Here is a 21,791-nt window from a genome sequence, read left to right on the forward strand (position 1 = left end):
AGGTGTTATTACTACCTCTGAGGGTTTAGAGCTTGAGGTAGTCACCTCATACAAGTACTTGGGAGTATGGCTAGATGGTACACTGTCCTTCTCTCACCACATATTAAAGCTGCAGGCTAAAGTTAAATCTAGACTTGGTTTCCTCTATCATAACTGCTTCTCTTTCACCCCAGCTAACCAGCTAACCGAAACATATATGTCTCCATTGACAAAGCAAGTGAAATAGATAATAAACAAAAGTGAAATAAATAAAAAATACTGTCTGTCCTCTCTGTCTGTTCTCCCCCAATCACACACCTCACCTCCATCCATCTATCCCTGCCTCCATCCCTCCCAACCACTCATTACCGTAATTGGTGGGCAGAGAGAGAAAGACTTCAAAAACAAATCCAATTTTGATAAACTCCCATATGTATTGCGTGAAATACCACAGTGTGCCATCACAGTAGCAAGATCTGTGACCTGTAGCCACAATAAAAGGGTAACCAGTGAAGAACAATCACCATTGTAAATACAACCCATATTTATTTCCCATTTTGTACTTTAACTATTTGCACATCATTACAACACTGTATATATACAAAATATGACATTTGAAATGTCTCCATTCCTCTGAAACTTTTGTGAGTGTAATGTTTACTGTTTACTTTTTATTGTTGATTTCACTTTTGTTTATTATCTATTTCACTTTCTTTGGCAATGTAAACCTGCCAATAATTCAATCCATGCCACTCATTTGCATTGGTTTTCCTTTTAAGTTTTAGTCTCATTCTCTGCATCAACGCATCCTGCTGGAATTTCAAACAAACCCCCACCCCTCTCCCTCTCTCAATTCAATTCCATTCAGAGGGGCTTCATTGGCATGAGAAACATATGTTAACATTGCCAAAGCAGATAAAATAAACAATAAACAAAAGATAAAATAAACAATAAACAAAAATGAAATAAACAATCAGAAATGAACAGCCCTCCCTCCCTCCCTCCCTCCCTCCCTCCCTCCCTCCCTCCCTCCCTCCCTCCCTCCCTCCCTCCCTCCCTCCCTCCCTCCCTCCCTCCCTCCCCCTCCCTTTGTTATGGAAGGTTTGGCTCTCTCTCTCTCTCTCTCTCTCTCTCTCTCTCTCTCTCTCTCTCTCTCAGACTACAGATGCTGTGCTTTGTATAGAGCTGGTTTACAGGGCTGTCATTGGGGTTTGGCAAGGAGAGGGGTGAGGGGGCCCCCCTCCCCCACACACACCTAACTCCATTTTAACTGCTCCTGACTGGGCCACAAGAAAGGCTAGGATGAGTAGCATCTAGCGGGGCTGTGTCTATGTCTGTTAAGTGCTCGAAAATAACCAGCTAATGGATACTCCAGTCAGGCGTGCTCAAATCAGGGAGCAACGAGGGAGGTGTATTGGAGTGTATGTGAGAGATAAATGAGAATGAGAGAAGAGTGGAAAAGAAAGAGAAGGAAAGAGAGGAGAGAGAGAGAGTGAGAGAAGAAGTAGAGAGAGGGAAGAAGTAGAGAGAGGGAAGAAGCAGTTAAAAATGTCTTGTGTTTTTTCCTCTTCAGATCCCAAATTACTTAGCCACACATAATTATAGAAGTAGGGCTTGGGCCTGGGTGGGGTGTGGGGGGGAGAGGGAATAAATATTATCTCTGCTCCCATCTCCCTACTTCCCCCTCCCTAACCCTCCCCCATCACCACCCACCCCAAACTGCCTGGGAGCACTAAATCCCTCAGACTGCTAGGCTAAGCATTATACACACTCTGGTAGCTCTCAATTCAATTCAATTCAATTTGAAGGTTTTTCTGTCAGGGGACACATGTTTACATTGCCAAAGCAAGTGAAATAGATAATAAACAAAAGTGAAATAAACAATAAAAAATGTAGAGTAAACATTACACTCACAACAGTTCCAAAATAATAAAGACATTTCAAACGTCATATTATGTCTATATACAGTGTTGTAATGATGTGCAAATAGTTAAAGTACAAAAGGGAAAATGAATAAACACAAATATAGGTTGTATTTACAATGGTGTTTGTTCTTCACTCTCTCTCCCCCTCTCTGCTTTGTTCTGCCTCATTCTTTATTGGCCTACTCTTGCTCGCACCACCACCACCAAACAACACACACACACACACACACACACACACACACACACACACACACACACACACACACACACACACACACACACACACACACACACACACACACACACACTTGATGTTTATGTGATCTGCGTGTGCAGAGACGGCTCCACCGTGACATAAAACACTTTGTAGACGTTATGCTCTGTGTGTTTGTCTTTTCTCTCTTTATCACTGTGTTGCTCCTCTTACTCCTGTGAAGATATTTCCTCTCCTTTTATGGCTATCTGCTCCTCTCTTTTTCTAACTCTCTCTCTCTTTCTAATCTATTCTCTCTTTCTCTACTCTCTCTCCCTCTATTTCTCTCTTTCTCTACTCTCTCTCTCTTTCTCTACTCTCTCTCTCTATTTCTCTCTTTCTCTAACTCTCTCTCTTTCTAATCTATTCTCTCTTTCTCTACTCTCTCTCTCTTTCTAATCTATTCTCTCTTTCTCTACTCTCTCTCCCTCTATTTCTCTCTTTCTCTACTCTCTCTCTCTTTCTCTACTCTCTCTCCCTCTATTTCTCTCTTTCTCTACTCTCTCTCTTTCTCTACTCTCTCTCCCTCTCTCTCTCTATTTCTCTCTTTCTCTAACTCTCTCTCTCTTTCTAATCTATTCTCTCTTTCTCTACTCTCTCTCTCTTTCTAATCTATTCTCTCTTTCTCTACTCTCTCTCCCTCTATTTCTCTCTTTCTCTACTCTCTACTCTCTCTCTCTATTTCTCTAACTCTCTCTCTCTTTCTAATCTATTCTCTCTTTCTCTACTCTCTCTCTCTTTCTAATCTATTCTCTCTTTCTCTACTCTCTCTCCCTCTATTTCTCTCTTTCTAATCTATTCTCTCTTTCTCTACTCTCTCTCCCTCTATTTCTCTCTTTCTCTACTCTCTCTTTCTCTACTCTCTCTCCCTCTATTTCTCTCTTTCTAATCTATTCTCTCTTTCTCTACTCTCTCTCCCTCTATTTCTCTCTTTCTCTACTCTCTCTTTCTCTACTCTCTCTCCCTCTATTTCTCTCTTTCTCTACTCTCTCTCTTTCTCTACTCTCTCTCCCTCTCTCTCTCTATTTCTCTCTTTCTCTAACTCTCTCTCTCTTTCTAATCTATTCTCTCTTTCTCTACTCTCTCTCTCTTTCTAATCTATTCTCTCTTTCTCTAACTCTCTCTCTATTTCTCTCTTTCTCTAACTCTCTCTCTATTTCTCTCTTTCTCTAACTCTCTCTCTCTTTCTAATCTATTCTCTCTTTCTCTACTCTCTCTCTCTTTCTAATCTATTCTCTCTTTCTCTAACTCTCTCTCTATTTCTCTCTTTCTCTAACTCTCTCTCTCTTTCTCTAACTCTCTCTCTCTAACTCTCTCTCTTTCTCTAACTCTCTCTATTTCTCTCTTTCTAATCTATTCTCTCTTTCTCTAACTCTCTCTAACTCTCTCTCTATTTCTCTAACTCTCTCTCTCTAACTCTCTCTATTTCTCTCTTTCTAATCTATTCTCTCTTTAAGCTCTCTCTCTCTTTTTATGCTCTCTCTCTTTATGCTCTCTCTCTCTTTATGCTCTCTCTCTCTTTATGCTCTCTATCTCTCTATATGCTCTCTCTCTCGCTGATATTGACTGCTTGTCGATTGGTTTCCATTGTGTTTCCATCCACACCTCTCACACTAACAATGACGGCTGAGAGTCAGGGACAGGAAAAGGAGTGTGGGGGAGAGGGGGATAAAGAGAGAGAGAGAGAGTGGAAAGAGTGTGACAGAAAGAAAAGAGGCTGCTTTTATATAATAGCAGTCTTGATAAGTACAGCTGAAGTGTGATGTCTTTGTGAGAATAGTACAGGCAGTTTGGTTCTTATCAGGGCTGAAAGCAAAGAAAGGATGGAGGAGTGGGATAAAAAGGAGAAGAAAGGATGGAGGAGTGATATAAAAAGGAGAAGAAAGAGAAGGAAGTGAAGGAAAAGAAAAGACAGAATAAAGGTGTGAGGTGGTTATGTGGTATATGAGTGAGAAAGAGGCTTCTTCTGAAATGATATTTTCTCCGCTTCTAACAATTGCTATTGTTTTTCATTGACAGCTGGACTTAAAACAGACAAATGAAAACAGCAAAAATATTTTGTGCGAGAACTAGTGTGCTCTCGCTGGAAATAGAAGGCATTTGAGAGAAAACAGCGTCAACGGCGTCATAGCATGTCAAATTGGAAAGCAAGTCTATTTTTCTGGCGTCTACACAGAGCAATCTGGTAAAAGCAAATCAATTGCGTGGGTCGTTTGTAGAAATGGAATTAGAGGAACCGTTATGTCTTCCCTATGCTAAGTAGACTAAAGATGTAGTTTAAAATGTATTGGGCTATAAGCTAAGGTTTATCAGTCAAATAGGCTACATATTTGAAAACACTTTCAATCAAAGGCATATAGCATAGTCAGGCTACAACTGGAAAACTAGAGGACTCGGATTTCAATAGAGAATACTGTTTATGTATAAGAACGAGACGGTTGTTTATAAGCAACTCTGGTTTATTAGCTATAACATCCTTGTGAGCTAGCAAAGCAACAACAGTTTAGCACTGGCTCTCATAAGGAACTCACAACAGTAACGCTGGGGGGCTACATAGCAAACAAACACCACTGTTTATTATGGATTTTCATGACAATGTTGGCATATACAGTGTATGTGAATTGACACTGGCTACTCTGGGGTCTCTCCATGTGATTTTGGCTTTAGAGTAGTGAGCACATCCATTTTTCATACTGATCCCCCATGGGACTAGAGGTCGACCGATTATGATTTTTCTACGCCAATACCGATACCGATTATTGGAGGGCCAAAAAAAGCCGATACAGATTAATCTGACTCTTTTTAAAATTGATTTGTAATAATGACATTTACAACAATGCTGAATTAACACTTATTTTAACATACCTTAAGGGAACATTTTGACATTTGCCATATGGTTAGTGAGAAAGTCCACATTGCAAATGTACAGTCCCTTACTAGACGTCCGACAACGTTTCTAAAATTCGTGGACGGCGTCGGGCCGTGCAGCAGGGCCGGACCTTCCAGGAAGTCAATAAACGAACTCTCTCGGACATTCGGTTTCCGTTTTATAAAATGTTCAATTTTGGTCATTTTTCCGCTCTCCCGGTAAATCCCACAAGAGGGCGAATGGAATCATATTGCAAATGAACAAAACATCACCAATCACGACGTGGCCTAATCTCCTCAGTGGAAAAGATTTCAAAGACGAAACATGGTGAGCATAGGTTTGGCACAATGGGCAGTTGGCCCCGAACAAGATGGCGTCTAAGCCTCAAAGGTTTGTGAGTTATGGCCATTTTTCTGGGATTAAAGGTCAAAAATGAAAATAGAGCAATAATTTTTCCACTTCACGTCAAAGTAAATTAACCTACGGTGTCAATAAAAAAAGAACCATCCATTTATCTAGCGTAATTTAAGAGAAATCGTACAATGTCAAATTGGTGATGTTCAAAAAAAGGTGTTTTAAAAAAAAGAAGTTACAGATCCAGTTGCAGCGTGTTCAGACTAATCTTTTTGAATTGTGTTTCCGAGCTATGCGAGATTTCTGTGATTTTCTGAAATAACACACACTCATTCAACCCTCTGTAAATCAGTCAGTTCTTAACATTCAGACTTAAAACTCAATATTCTATAAGTGCCTACCCCAAGGAGGATATGTGTTCACTTTCAGCTTCCTGTGTAAACCGGAAGTGCCTTAAAATGGTGTCATAGGTGCTGTTTCGAATGGTTAAAAAGGTCTGATCTTTTCAAAACTTCATATGTGTTATTAGGCAACCCTCATGAACTGTAAATCAGTCATTTCTCCCAACAGATGTCAAAGAAAAGCTCTCTCTCACACACACACACACACACACACACACACACACACACACACACACACACACAGCAAGGATGGAGTGACAAAGTGCGGTGCTTAAAGACACACAGAGCCTGCAATGGCATTGCCATAATCTCTAGGCTGTGCCGAGTTCAACGAGATGCCCCGCTTGACCGTAGGTTGCTTGGTCTAAGCACAGTGACCATGAGAAAAAGTAGGCCCAAAATGAAGCCCGGCCCTAAATTTCATTTGCTTTTGGGTGACAGTGAGAGAACCGTTAGGGTGAGAAGCACAATTCGACCTCAGGTACGTTCCTGATGTCCTCCCGATCAGTGCAAGCCTAACCGTGACCATATAGCATTAACCCTTAACAGTTAAAAGAAGTTTTCACTGACTTCTCTCCCCATAGGAATACATTGCCTGCACCCCTAAATTCAACCTGAAGCCTATGTGGGTTATGAATGCCGTATGAACCTGTCTTCGATGACAATCCATCAGGCCACTATGAGGTCTATCTGTGTTGATTCTAAGCTTCCTGAAGCACCCGGAAGTGATTAAATTCACCCTCAAATTCATTTTGGTAGTATAAATGCCTTTTGGACATGGTTCACTGACTTTTGGGTTTGTAAACCGACTTCCATTGATCGTACATGGCAAATAGACATAACATCCTGATTTGGCACTTTCAAATCTTTCATATTGCATTTGGACATTTCTTATGGCATTTGGCCCCCCCAAAAAAATGACTTTTGACTTCCTATGAAATCATATTGCAAAATGAAAAAACATATGCCCTATGGACAAATATTTTTTTTAATGATAATCAAATATGACAAAAGTATGTTCATACAGTTCTTATACATGTGTAATTGACAAAAAATCAAAAGGATTTCGTAAAATTTCATTAAAAAACGTAAAATTTAGTTTTTAAGGGGGTGATACGTTTTTGAAAAAATGTTACATTTTTAAAAATTTTACTCTTGGGTCTTGACTTGTGCTACATTTGCAACATGAAAAATCACGGTGGAGCGCACTCGCCATCTGTTGGATTTTTGGAGTGTTACACTTGGAATTTGCCATATGGCATTTGCGATCAACTTTGAATGAAACGACGCCGAATTGAGTGGTATTGGACACCGTGTATATGTTTCGTATAGTGCCAATGACTTCCCATTCATTTTTGTCCATTTCAGGGGGGTGTTCCCTTACTTAATATAATACATCAATAAAATCAATTTAGCCTCAAATAAATAATGAAACATGTTCAATTTGGTTTAGATAATGCAAATAATGTTGGAGAAGAAAGTAAAAGTGCAATATGTGCCATGTAAAAAAGCTAATGTTTAAGTTCCTTTCTCAGAACATGAGAACATATGAAAGCTGGTGGTTCCTTTTAACATGAGTTTTCAATATTCCCAGGTAAGAAGTTTTAGGTTGTAGTTATTATAGTATTTATAGGACTATTTCTCTCTATACCATTTGTATTTCATATACCTTTGACTATTGGATGTTCTTATAGGCACTTTAGTATTGCCAGTGTAACAGTATAGCTTCCGTCCCTCTCCTCGCCCGTACCTGGGCTCGAACCAGGAACACATTGACAACAGCCACCCTCGAAGCATCGTTACCCATCGCTCCACAAAAGCCGCGGCCCTTGCAGAGCAAGGGGAACAACTACTCCAAGTCTCAAAGCGAGTGACGTCACCGATCGAAGCGCTATTAGCGCGCACCCCGCTAACTAGCTAGCCATTTCATATCGGTTACACCAGCCTAATCTCGGGACTTGATAGGCTTGAAGTCATAAACAGCTCAATGCTTGAAGCATTGCGAAGAGCTGCTGGCAAAACGCACGAAAGTGCTGTTTGAATGAATGCTTACGAGCCTGCTGCTGCCTACCATCGCTCACTCAGACTGCTCTATCAAATATCAAATCATAGACTTAATTATGACATAATAACACACAGAAATACGTCAATATGGTAGAATCCGGAAACTATAATTAAAAAAAACAAACATTTATACTTTCATTGAAATACGGAACTGTTCCGTATTTTATCTAACGGGTGGCATCCCTAAGTCTAAATATTGCTGTTACATTGTACAACCTTCAATGTTATGCCATAATTATGTACAATTCTGGCAAATTAATTACGGTCTTTGTTAGGAATAAATGAACTTCACAAAGTTCACAACGTGCCAGGTGGCCCAAACTGCTGCATATACCCTGACTGCTTGCACGGAACACAAGAGAAGTGACACAATTTCCCAAATTATAAGAAATTCATGTTCGCAGGCAATATTAACTAAATATGCAGGTTTAAAAATATATACTTGTGTATTGATTTTAAAGAAAGTCATTGATATTTATGGTTAGGTTTGGTGCAACGGCAGTGCTAAATCATCACCCGTTTGGCGAAGTAGGCTGTGATTCGATGAGAAATTAACAGGCACCGCATCGATTATATGAAACGCAGGACACGCTAGATAAACTAGTAATATCATCAACCATGTGTAGTTAACTAGTGATTATGTGAAGATTGATTGTTTTTGCTAAGTTTAATGCTAGCTAGCACCATACCTTGTATTCTTGCTGCCCTCGTGTAACAGGTAGTCAGCCTGCCATGCAGGCTCCTCGTGGAGTGCAATGTAAGGCAGGTGGTTAGAGCGTTGGACTAGTAACCTGAAGGTTGCAAAAACAAAATCTGTCGTTCTGCCCCTGAACAAGGCAGTTAACCCACCGTTCCTAGGCCGTCATTGAAAATAAGAATGTGTTCTTAACTAACTTGCCTAGTTAAATAAAGGTGTAAAAAATATATATATATATATTTTTTTTAATCGGCCAAATCGGTGTCCAAAAATACTGATTTCCGATTATTATGAAAGCTTAAAATCGGCCCTAATTAAATCGGCCATTCCGATTAATCTGTTGACCTCTACTATGGACCCTACTATGGACCCTGGCAATGCACTATAGTGTGAATAGGGTTTGACTTCAGGTAGACACTCACCATGATATCTGACGGTCTTGCGTGGTATTGGGTTCCAGTTGAGACTCAACGACTTCTCCCAACCAATCAGAAGAAGCAACATCAGGACCTTAGCCTCACCCATGGCTCCGATAGAGTCTCAGCGAGGCCGTTGATTCGCTGGTTGATGTTGAGTGACAGTGGAGATAGACAGTGTGGGAACAGCCTCTGGCAGCCTGCCAAAGACAGATCAAAAACAAAGTCAGTTAAAGCGTCACAAACCACAACCACTATGTCTCCCCAGCCAAGCAGCCGGACGACATTCACAAACGGTTTTAAATACCTCTATGGACCGTAAAGAAAATCACACTACAAACTATCACCCTCAGGCACTTAAGGAAATCATGAATGTCAAAGATATATTGGAATTAGTGGATATACGGAGACTTAAATACCCTGACCTAGTGAGATATACATGGCGGAGGCTTAATCAAGCTAGTCGTCTTCATTACTTTCTTATGTTATTCTCTCTGGCACCAAAAGTTAAAGTGTAGATAGGGTACAGAATGCGGTCGGACCATCACATAATTGGCATATATATTACTCTTACAGAATCTCCACGTGGGCGAGGATATTGGAAATGTCATCAAAGCCTACAGGATGATAACTTATTTTTAACTAGGACGGAATAATTTATAACAGATTTTCTTCCGACATAACAAAGGTACAGGAAATCCCCTTATTGTACGGGACACTTTTAAATACGCCATTAGAGGCCATGCAATTTAGTACTCATCTATAAAACAAAAGCAATTCAGATCAAAAGAGTCCATATTAACAAAGGAAATTGAAGAACTAGCAGTACAGATAGATAGCAATAAAACTGTACCATAGAGGCACAGAATAAGTTAGAGGAAAAACAAAAAGAAATGGAGGAAATTATTCAAGAAAGATCCAGTGTATAATATATTATAAAAATAAAGTGAACTGGATGGAATATGGGGAAAAATGCACCAAATTATTTTTCAATCTTCAACATAGAAATGCTTTGTAACAAGTTTTATTGAAACTTGTTACAAATGGAGTCACTCACGATTCACCAAACAATAATTTGAAAGAGGAAGTAAAGTACTTTAAGAATATGTTTTTGTTTCAGTCTCCTCCATCTCCACTAACCAAAGCTAATTGTATGGATTTTTCCCTATTAATAATGTAAAATTAACATCTGTACAGAAAGACACATGTGAAGGCCAAATTACAGAGGAGGAACTTCTTGATGCAATTAAAGCCTTTATGTCTGGGAAAACTCCAGGGCTGGAAGGCAGACCAGCGGAAGTATAACAAACGTTTTGTTGATATACTCAGAGGACCATTATTAGTATGTTTTAACCACGCCTATATAAACTGTAGATTATCCGACACGCAACAGGAAGGTCTGATTTCATTATTACTGAAACCGGATCCAAGTGGTATATATAAAGATCCAGTCCATTTAAAAAAATGGAGGCCTCTTACACTTCAGTGTTGTGATGCACAAATTCTAGCTAAATGCTTGGCACATAGAATTAAACATATTTTGGCAGATATTATTCAACCTAATCAGACAGGTTTTTTTTACATGGATGGTACATTGTAGATAATATAAGACAAGTACTGGAAACAATAGAACACTATGAAATATCGGGGAAACCAGGCCTAGTTTTCATAGCTGACATTGAAAAGGCTTTTGATAAAGTACGACAGGGGTTTATATATAAATTCCTGGAATATACATCTTAGATAGTTTTAAACTGCCAAGAGGAGTAAAACAAGGTTGTCCACTATCGGCATATTTATTTATTATGGCCATCGAATTGTTAGCTGTTAAAATTAGATCAAACAATAATATCAAGGGATTAGAAATCCATGGCTTAAAAACAAAGGTGTCATTGTACGCTGATGATTCATGTTTTCTTTTAAAACCACAATTAGAATCCCTCTACAGCCTCATAGAGGATCTAGATACTTTTGCTAAACTCTCTGAATTAAAGCCAAATGATGATTAAGTGTACTATATTACGTATGTGGATGTGGACATACTCGGTATATATATCCCGAAAGAAAAAAATGATCTCACTCCAATAAATTTTAATAGAAAGTTAAAAAATATATACGATCTTGCTACCATGGAAAGGAAAACACCTGTCTATTTGTGGAAAAATCACCCTGATTAACTCATCAGTCATATCACAGTTTACCTATTGGCTTATGGTTTTGCCTACACCCAGTGAATTGCTTCCTAAATTATATGAACAAAAAATATTCCATTTTATTTGGAATGGCAAGTCAGACAAAATTAAAAGGGCCTATTTATATAATGAATATGAATTCGGAGGGCAGAAAATATGAAATATTAACGCATTAGACCTCTTACTAAAGGCATCAGTCATACCTAAATCCAAAATGGTTCTCTAGTAAATTAGTAAGAATGTCTCACCCTATGTTCAAGAATGGCCTTTTCCCCTTTATTCAGATTACAGCTGCTCACTTTCGTTATTTGAGAATGAAATAATCTCCAAAATATAGTTATTTTTTAAACAAGTCTTAGAAAGTTGGTTGTAATTTCAGTTTAATCCACCTGAAAAACAGAACAAATAAAACAACAAATATTGTGGTTAACCTCAAATATACTAATTGATTTAAAAAAAACATGTTTTTCAATATTTAAAAAAAGTATAATCTTTGTTAATGAGATCATAAACAGGACTGGTGAAGTTATGTCACACATGCAGCTAACACAGACTTATGGAAATGTCTGCTCTAGCCAAAATTACAACCAACTAATTGCAGCATAACCACAAAAATAGAAGAGACAAGTGGAAGAGGGGAAAGTAAGGAACTTGTCTGTCGGACCTGCTTTAAAGACCAAAAATGGTTATAGAAAATTGTGACAAATTAAAATATTTACCAGTATCATTTAAGGACCAAAGAATTGACAGCTGTGCCATATAAATTGCAAAATCGTTGGGAAGATTTTTTCAATGTACCGATTCCATGGCACATGGTTTATGAATTGACACACAAGACGATGTTGGATTGTCAATTTAAATTATTATACAAAATTCTTGCAACCAATAGAACGTTATATATATATATACATATGGGGTAGAGGTCGACCGATTAATCGGAATGGCCGATTAATTAGGGACAATTTAGGGACATCTGTTAGGGACGATTTAAACATTAGCTTTTTTACATGGCACATATTGCACTTTTACTTTCTTCTTCAACACTTTGTTTTTGCATTATTTCAACCAAATTGAACATGTTTCATTATTTATTTGAGGCTAAATGTATTTTTATTGATGTATTGATTTTATTGATGTTAATTTAAAATAAGTGTTCACCCAGTATTGTTGTAATTGTCATTATTACAAATAAATAAAAATCGCCGATTAAGCGGTATCCGCTTTTTTTTGGGTCCACCAATAATCGGTATCGGCATTGAAAAATCATAATCGGTCGACCTCTAATATGGGGGACACAATCTTCACAGCCCTGTAGATTTTGCTGTGAGGAGGCAGAGTCATTAGATCATTTATTTTGGTCCTGTCCATATGTAGCTCGTTTTTGGTCACAGGTCCAGGAATGGCTGAAGAATTGCAACATTTACCTAGAACTAACGCTGCAAATAGCAATACTGTGTGACTTGAAAAGTCATAGTCAATCGATTAATAATATAATAATTATTTTAGAAAAAATGTTTCTTTAATTTACAATCTGTAGAACTTGGAGAATAGAAAGGTTCTAGAAATCCGAAATGGATGGTGTTAAGAGATAGATGGGAGGGGTTGAATGGAGCTGAAGGGTGGGACTAATAACAATAAGATAACAAATGTTGTCAAGATCGTTGGAAGCATACTCGGACCAACGTGCAGCATGATCTGGGTTTCACATCTTTTATTAGAAATAAGTGAACCATACAACAAACAAAGACTAAACGAAACATGACGACAATGGAGTGCTAACATGTAACGACACATAAACAATATCCCACCAAAACACAGGTGGAAAGAAGATCCCTAAATATGATCCCCAATTAGAGACAATGATTACCAGCTACCTCTAATTGGGAATCATACAAAATCACCAACAAAGAAAAATAAAACTAGAACCCCACATAGAAATAATAAAGTAGACTAACCCCCAGTCACGCCCTGACCTACTCTACCATAGAAAATAAGGGATCTCTATGGTCAGGACGTGACAGTACCCCCCCTAAAGGTGCGGACTCCGGAGGCAAAACGGGAGGGTTGGGGGGGTGGGGGTGTCTTGTGTCGGAGTCTGTAAAATGTAAATAGGCTCAGAACTTTTGTGAAATAGCAGTTACAAATAGAAATCAAACTGGATGGACATCAGAAATAGAGGAAGGTCAGGACAAAAACAAACAAAATATAACTATTGTAAAATAGATTGTCTGTAAAGTGTGTATAATATGTATAAGCTGAAGGAAGAAGCCTAAGTGTTATTGTTTATTCATTTACTCCAATTGGGGGAGGGGTGGTAGGGTTTGTGGGGAATATTAAAGGAAAATAAATCAATCAATAAGAAAAATAAACATCTTATCAGTTCTGTCAAGCCAATTCAAAGACAGTTATTACATTGAAACACCAGGTAGCAAAGTTAATGTGTGTTGGCAGCCCGTCAACCAGACAGAAAATGAATGTCAAAGCAAGGACAATTTAACACACAATGTAGTTGATGATAATTCTCCTAAATGGTTATGTCAAACAACAAACTTGTTTTGTCTTTGACAGGCGATGCTAACAGCAGCCTGTTTAAATAATGGAGGTTAACAATACAGACATTACCACAAACGCAGTTTGAAAACACTCAAAATGCAACAGGAGTACACTATAAAACGTATCCCACTTTCCCTCCTTCTGTGGAATCGTCATTCCACACCTGCTGGTGTCCATCAGAGAGCCAAATCAACACTTTGATGCAGTTTGCTGATTTGAGAAGGTTGACTTCTAAATGTGCATAAAATGTCAAATTGTGTTTACTCTTGGAGATGTCTGTCTGCGCCAATGCATTTTATTGCTCGATGTAAGTCAGCCCCACATGTTACGCGAATTTTAAATGTCTGCTTTAATGGGCAGACTTTGTGTCCAGTTTGCCATTCAGGAGACTGGGGTGTGAATTAAGATGCAAAGCCTGTACAGCACATTCTGCACCCAATCTGACTTCTATTGATTTAGTTTTTGGGAAAGAAAGAGCAGCCGCACAGAGAAAGTCCAAGATGATCTAAATGTGCTTTAAATGACTGGACTTAGTGGAGGGCCGGGATAAAACTATTTGATGACTTACAGCTCACAGTTCTGACTTCAGGTTTTATTGGATCGATGGAGAGGCCTTTGGCTTAGGGTTGAGTAGAGGAAGAGAGGGGGAGGAAGGAATGGAGAGAGAGAGAGAGAGAGGAGGGAAATAGAGAAAGAGAGCCTGTGTGTTTAGAAACATGGAGGGTGTCTGGAACCAGCAGCGAAAGGCTTCACATTATCTCCCAAGCTGCTGAGTGTCCTCAAATCTCAAATGGCATTCTCTCCTCTTTTTTTCACTCTTTCTGCTGAGAGATAAGACATTGACTGAGTGAGCATCCTGGAGGTCGGATTAAGAGGACTAGCCCTGTGTAAACATACTGTAGCTGGGGGAGGTGAGGGTAAAGAGATGGGCGAGGGTGGACTCAGGGTGTCTCTCCTCAAAAGCCTATAGCAGATTCCAACTCAGGGAACTGCTAAGCTTTGCAAAACATGTCTGTCATGACTGTAGCTATTTCCCAGACAGACAGGCAGGCAGACAGGCAGGCAGACAGGGAGGCAGACAGCAGGATTGTGTTGAATTCAGAATTGAATTGAGAATGCCTCAAATTCCAATAAAATTCTTCAATTTGAATTGAACTAGTAAACAGGATACAGAATTGCAATTGGAATTTTAATTATAGGAAATATAATTGAATTCAGTGAAATTAAATGAAATTCAAACGCCTCTTCTATTCTATATTAGGTGTAGTCTAATCAAATATACATCTTGTACATAAAACATCAAACACGTCATTATATACATGTATATAAAATACTGTTGACACATCTGATTTTCAGGAAAAAAATCTTTAAATAAATTATCAAGGAAAACAAAACCTGAATGTGAATATTATAGGTTATTATATTTCATTAATCACAAACATTTAGTTAAATATGGGGGAAATACTGCATTTTCTAGAATGCATTAGTTTAACCCTCAAGTTGACCCTAAAACCTTCAAAAATAAGCCAAACAAATGAAATGGTTGGTGAAAATATAATTGGCAATTCTAAGCACTAAAGCTAAAAGAGTTAATGAACACTGTTTCCAGAGAAAAGTTATATATTCGTTGGTATCTGGAAGTACTACCAGTGAGATTCAATGAAACTCTCATGTTCTATGACTAAGTTGAATTTATTTGAAATGCACGGAATAAATTATACTTCCTGTCACGCAAATTCAAAACAGGCAGACAGGCAGACAGGCAGGCAGACAGGCAGACAGGCAGACAGGCAGACAGGCAGGCAGGCAGGCAGGCAGGCAGGCAGGCAGGCAGGCAGGCAGGCAGGCAGGCAGGCAGGCCTCCTGGCTGTATCCAATCACCTTTTTTAATGATTGGTGGTGGGGACTTGTTTTCACTGGGCTGCCTAATGACGTTCAACAAATTAGAAACGACACGGCAGGCTAATAATATCAGTCAGTGTTCCGACAATCGCTAGCTAATTAGTCTGACGTTGAGAGAGAAAAAAGGCACATGTTCTGACTCTGCTGCTTCAGCCAAGTCACCCAGGGGGAAAACACACCGATGTTTCTTCCGATGGGGATGGATGGATGTTTGGGAAAGGATTAGGATTAGGAAAGAGGGGCGCCTAGGATAGGAAGTGAGCTGAGCGGAATCTCCATTCTTAAGTGTTTTCAATATCTCTGGTCAACCTCTGTCCTTCTCATGCCCTCACTTCCTGTTCTTCGCTTCCTCCTTTCTCGCTTCTAATTGCTGGTTTGACGAGGTATCGTGACCTTTGAACCCATGATCTTTCCAGAAGTCACAGATGTCTAGGCAGAGAGAGGTCACTGACTGTGACGTGTTCTCTCTCTCTCTCTCTCTCTCTCCCCTTCTCTATCCCTCCCTCCCTTTCTCTATCCCTACCCTTCTCTATCCCTACCCCTTCTCTCTCTCTCTCTCTCTCTCTCTCTCTCTCTATCCCTCCCTCCCTCCCCTACTCTCTCTCTCTCTCTCTCTCTCTCTCTCTCTCCCTCCCTCTATTCCCTCCCTCCCTCCCCTTCTCCCTCCCTCCCTCCCTCCCTCCCCCCCTCTCTCCCTGCCTCCCTTCCCTTCTCCCTCCCTCCTCTCTCCCTCCCTCCCTCCCTCTATCCCTCCCTCCCTACCCTACTCTCTCTCTCTCTCTCTCTCTCTCTCTCTCCCTCCCTCTATTCCCTCCCTCCCCTCTCTCTCTCTCTCTCTCTCTCTCTCTCTCTCTCTCTCTCTCTCTCTCTCTCTCTCTCTCTCTCTCTCTCTCTCTCTCTCTCTCTCTCTCTCTCTCTCTCTCTCTCTCTCTCTCTCTCTCTCTCTCTCTCTCTCTCTCTCTCCTCCCTCCCTCCCTCCCTCCCTCCCTCCCTCCCTCCCTCCCTCTATTCCCTCCCTCCCTCCCCTTCTCCCTCCCTCCCTCCCCCCTTCTCCCTCTCTCCCTGCCTCCCTTCCCTTCTCCCTCCCTCCCTCCCTCCCTCCCTGCCCTCCCCTTCTCTCTCCCTCCCTCCCTCCCTCTCACTCAGTCCTACTCTCTCCCTCCCCTTCTCTCTCCCTCCCCTTCTCTCTCCCTCCCTCCCTCCCTCCCCCCTCCCTCCCTGCCCTTCTCCCCCTCCCTCCCTGCCCTTCTCTATCCCTCCCTCCCTGCCCTTCTCTCCCCCTCCCTCTCTGCCCTTCTCTATCCCTCCCTCCCTGCCCTTCTCTCTCCCTCCCTCCCTCCCTGCCCTTCTCTCCCCCTCCCTCCCTGCCCTTCTCTATCCCTCCCTCCCTGCCCTTCTCTATCCCTCCCGCCCTGCCCTTCTCTCCCCCTCCCTCTCTGCCCTTCTCTATCCCTCCCTCCCTCCCTCCCTGCCCTTCTCTCCCCCTCCCTCCCTGCCCTTCTCTCCCCCTCCCTCCCTGCCCTTCTCTCTCCCTCCCTGCCCTTCTCTCCCCCTCCCTCCCTCCCTCCCTGCCCTTCTCTCCCCCTCTCTCCCTCCCTGCCTTTCTCTATCCCTCCCTCCCTGCCCTTCTCTCCCCCTCCCTCTCTGCCCTTCTCTATCCCTCCCTCCCTGCCCTTCTCTCTCCCTCCCTCCCTCCCTGCCCTTCTCTCCCCCTCCCTCCCTGCCCTTCTCTATCCCTCCCTCCCTGCCCTTCTCTATCCCTCCCGCCCTGCCCTTCTCTCCCCCTCCCTCTCTGCCCTTCTCTATCCCTCCCTCCCTCCCTCCCTGCCCTTCTCTCCCCCTCCCTCCCTGCCCTTCTCTCCCCCTCCCTCCCTGCCCTTCTCTCTCCCTCCCTGCCCTTCTCTCCCCTCCCTCCCTCCCTCCCTGCCCTTCTCTCCCCCTCTCTCCCTCCCTGCCTTTCTCTCTCCCTCCCTCCCTTCCTGCCCTTCTCTCTCCCTCCCTCCCTTCCTGCCCTTCTCTCTCCATCACTCCCTGTCCTACTCTCTCCATCCATCCCTCCCTGCCTTTCTCTCTCTGAGGGAGCAGGATCAAACACCCTCCATGATATGAGAAAAACAGCTTAAGGAAACGTTTATGGAACATTTCCACTCAGTCTCAAAAGAAGTTTAAAGACTGTCTAGGGGTAGCAGAGGTGTATCAACTTGTGCACAAACACACATGGATTCAAGTACACACGCACACACGCACACACGCACACCCACCACCAGAGGGCTGCGTGTGAGTAGAGCCCTCCAGACAGCAAGCAGGAAGTGAGAGGTCATGACCTGCCGTGGTACACTGCTTTATTCTGACCTGCTAGGCTGGCACATGAACAGTCCTCCTTGACCCAGCTCTGACACTGTTTGTCCTGTCCTGAACAAAGCATCAGCTGATGGCTGAGTGTACTTGTGTGTGTGAGAGATAGTGTTGAAGACAAAGTGAGCGTGGGTGTTAAAGAGCTGTATCTACCAGACAGCATGAAATACTGTGTCCTTGGATGTGTGTGTGTGTGTGTATGCGTTTGTATGTGACGTACAGGCAGATTATGCAGAGTTTGTATGAGAGCAGGCTTAGATGAAAGCGTGATAATGAAAGGGGGTTTGATCAGCTGCAGGCTGGGCGTGTGTGTGTCTCATGGGAGGAGAGCATCCATCCCCACAAGCCACAGACACACACACACACTTCCTGCCAACATCTCAATGTATCGCTCATGTCCCCATACTGTCACTACAGTACCTGTACACAAGCCCACTCATCTCTACTACATCATGTACGGTCTAGTTGACTGACCAGGGCTGGGGCCAATTCTATTTCTTTATTCAGACAGTTCAGGGGATGAATTGAAATTCAATCCACGACCTGAACGTTGCCAATTATTTTTCAATGTGGACATTCTCATTGGTGAAATACATGTAATCCAACCCTAATGACCAGTCAACAATCGAAAACTCTGTAAGAAACCACAGCCCCGTCCCCTACCAGACATAAGGTATATCACTATATACAGTTGAAGTCGGAAGTTTACATAAACCTTAGCCAAATACATTTAAACTCAGTTTTTCACAATTCCTGACATTTAATCCTAGTAAAAATTCCCTGTCTTAGGTCAGTTAGGATCACCACTTTGTTTAAAGAATGTGAAATGTCAGAATAATTCAGCATTTATTTATTTCATCACATTCCCAGTGGGTCAGAAGTTTACATACACTCAAATTAGTATTTGGTAGCATTGTCTTTAAATTGTTGAACTTTGGTCAAATGTTTCAGGTAGCCTTCCACAACCTTCCCACAATAAGTTGGGTGAATTCTTGCCCATTCCTCCTGACAGAACTGGTGTAACCGAGTCAGGTTTGTAGGCCTCCTCGCACATGCTTTTTCAGTTCTGACAAATTTTCTACAGGATTGAGGTCAGGGCTTTGTGATGGCCACTCCAATACCTTGACTTTGTTGTCCTTAAGCCATTTTGCCACAACTTTGGAAGTATGTTTGCGGTCATTGTCCATTTGGAAGACTCATTTGCGACCAAGCTTTAACTTCCTGACTGATGTCTTGAGATGTTGCTTCAATACATCCACATCATTTTCCTACCTCATGATGCCATCTATTTTGTGAAGTGCACCAGTCCCTCCTGCAGCAAAGCACCCCCACAACATGATGCTGCCACCCCCGTGCTTCACGGTTGGGATGATGTTCTTCGGCTTGCAAGCCTCCCCCTTTTCCTCCAAACATAACGATGGTCATTATGACCAAACAATTTTATTTTTGTTTCATCAGACCAGAGGACATGTCTCCAAAAAGTACAATCTTTGTCCCCATGTGCATTTGCAAACCTTAGTCTGGCTTTTTTTTATGGCAGTTTTGGAGCAATGGCTTCTTCCTTGCTGAGTGGCCTTTCAGGTTATGTCGATATAGGACTTGTTCTACTGTGGATATAGATCATTTTGTACATGTTTCCTCCAGCATCTTCACAAGGTCCTTTGCTGTTGTTCTGGGATTGATTTGCACTTTTCTCACCAAAGTACGTTCATCTCTCGGAGACAGAATGCGTCTCCTTCCTGAGCGGTATGATGGCTGCGTGGTCCCATGGTGTTTATACTTGTGTACTATTGTTTGTACAGATGAACGTGGTACCTTAAGGCGTTTGGAAATTGCTCTCAAGGATGAACCAGACTTGTGGAGGTCAACTATTTTTTTCCAAGTTCTTGGCTGATTTCTTTTGATTTTCCCATGATGTCAAGCAAAGAGGCACTGAGTTTGAAGGTAGGCCTTGAAAAACATCCACGGGTACACCTCCAATTGACTCAAATTATGTCAATTAGCCTAACAGAAGCTTCTAAAGCCATGACATCATTGACATCATCAGCCATGACATCATTCTGGATTTAAAGGCACAGTCAACTTAGAGTATGTAAACTTCTGACCCACTGGAATTGTGACACAGTGAATTATAAGTGAAATAATTTGTCTGTAAACAATTGTTGGAAAAACGACTTGTCATGCACAAAGTAGATGTCCTAACCGACTTGCCAAAACTATAGTCTGTTAACAAGAAATTTGTGGAGTGGTTGAAAAACGAGTTTTAATGACTCCAACCTAAGTGTATGTAAACTTCCGACTTCAACTGTAGCTAGCCTAGCTACTGTACTTCAGATCAGTGTCCCCAGGCCCTCATCCTCCTAGGAATCCTCCGGGGACTGTCTGCTACAGTAGAGCCCCCCCCTCCCCTGGGTGTCTACTGTAGCAGACAGTCCCCGGAGATGGCCCACCACTACCCAGCCCTCCAGGGCTCTCCATGCCTCAGTGCTCCAGCCATCCCGCGGCCATAATAATAATACCTTGATCAAGGCCTTGATCTGTTCCATCAGGCCAACGGCTGGCCGTCATTAGAGCTGAAATGGATCAAACCGCCCTGTGACCAGAGCACAGCTCAGCTCATTTCAATCACACAGGAGTTAACCAGACTACTAGAAATCCATCTGGCTCAGAGTGGATAGCTTTTTGATACACAGACACACGCGCAATCTCTGTCTCTGTCTCTCTCGCTCACACAACCTGTCTCTGTCTGTCTCGCTCACACATACTGTCTCTGTCTGTCTCTCTGTCTGTCTCGCTCACACATACTGTCTCTGTCTGTCTCTCTGTCTGTCTCGCTCACACAACCTGTCTCTGTCTGTCTCGCTCACACATACTGTCTCTGTCTGTCTGTCTGTCTGTAACTGTCTCGCTCATACATACTGTCTCTGTCTGTCTCGCTCATACATACTGTCTCTGTCTGTCTCTCTGTCTGTAACTGTCTCGCTCATATATACTGTCTCTATCTGTCTCGCTCATACATACTGTCTCTGTCTGTAACTGTCTGTCTCGCTTATACATACTGTCTCTGTCTGTCTCGCTGTCTGTCTCGCTCATACATACTGTCTCTCTCGCTCATACATACTGTCCCTGTCTTTCTGTCTGTCTCGCTCACACATACTGTATCTCTGTCTGTCTCTATCTGTTTCTCTCACACATACTGTCTCTCTGTCTGTCTCGCTCACACATACTGTCTTTATCTGTTTCTCTCACACATACTGTCTTTGTCTGTCTCTATCTGTTTCTCTCATACATACTGTTTTTGTCTGTCTCTATCTGTTTCTCTCACAAATACTGTCTCTGTCTGTCTCTATCTGTTTCTCTCACAAATACTGTCTCTGTCTGTCTCTATCTGTTTCTCTCACACATACTGTCTCTATCTGTTTCTCTGTCAGACTGTCGGACTCTGTCTCTGTTTCTCTACATCTCCTATGTTGCTGCCCCTGGGGTATATCTACAGTACCTGTTGAACTCTCTCTCTCTGACCTTGTGCTGGCAGTCATTTACAGACACTGCTGTTTGTGATGAGCATGCATGAGCGTGGAGAGACCTGCGGAAGATCACGTGCATGTTGCACCCTGACCTGCCTTTGATTCGCTCTCTCTCTCTCTCTCTCTCTCTCTGTGTGTGTGTGTGTGTGTGTGTGTGTGTGATTTCACCGCTCGATCGTCTGTGCTGCAGGCATTGTACTCGCTCATTAACACCAGCCAGCATAACCACGTGTGAGAGCTTCACAAGCAAGCACACACCACACACACACCTGCTGCATCCCTCACACTCACTAACCCCTCATTA

The 21,791-nt window shown here is 42.0% G+C and overlaps 1 protein-coding gene across 3 annotated transcripts in view; it reads right to left on the reverse strand.

Annotated features, from left to right (window-relative positions):
• Window positions 1–21,791, reverse strand: part of LOC112262700 (semaphorin-4C-like) — a 116,870-nt gene that overhangs the window by 32,249 nt on the left and 62,830 nt on the right. For all 3 annotated transcript variants that reach the window (XM_042331442.1, XM_042331441.1, XM_042331440.1), the window contains exon 2: window positions 8,965–9,158. In XM_042331442.1, coding sequence (XP_042187376.1) covers window positions 8,965–9,067 — 103 coding nt within the window. In that variant the 5' untranslated portion in view covers window positions 9,068–9,158. The remainder of the gene's footprint in view (window positions 1–8,964; window positions 9,159–21,791) is intronic.

The sequence above is a fragment of the Oncorhynchus tshawytscha genome, linkage group LG12, assembly GCF_018296145.1.
Source record: "Oncorhynchus tshawytscha isolate Ot180627B linkage group LG12, Otsh_v2.0, whole genome shotgun sequence".
In the NCBI taxonomy this organism is placed as follows: Eukaryota; Metazoa; Chordata; class Actinopteri; order Salmoniformes; family Salmonidae; genus Oncorhynchus; species Oncorhynchus tshawytscha.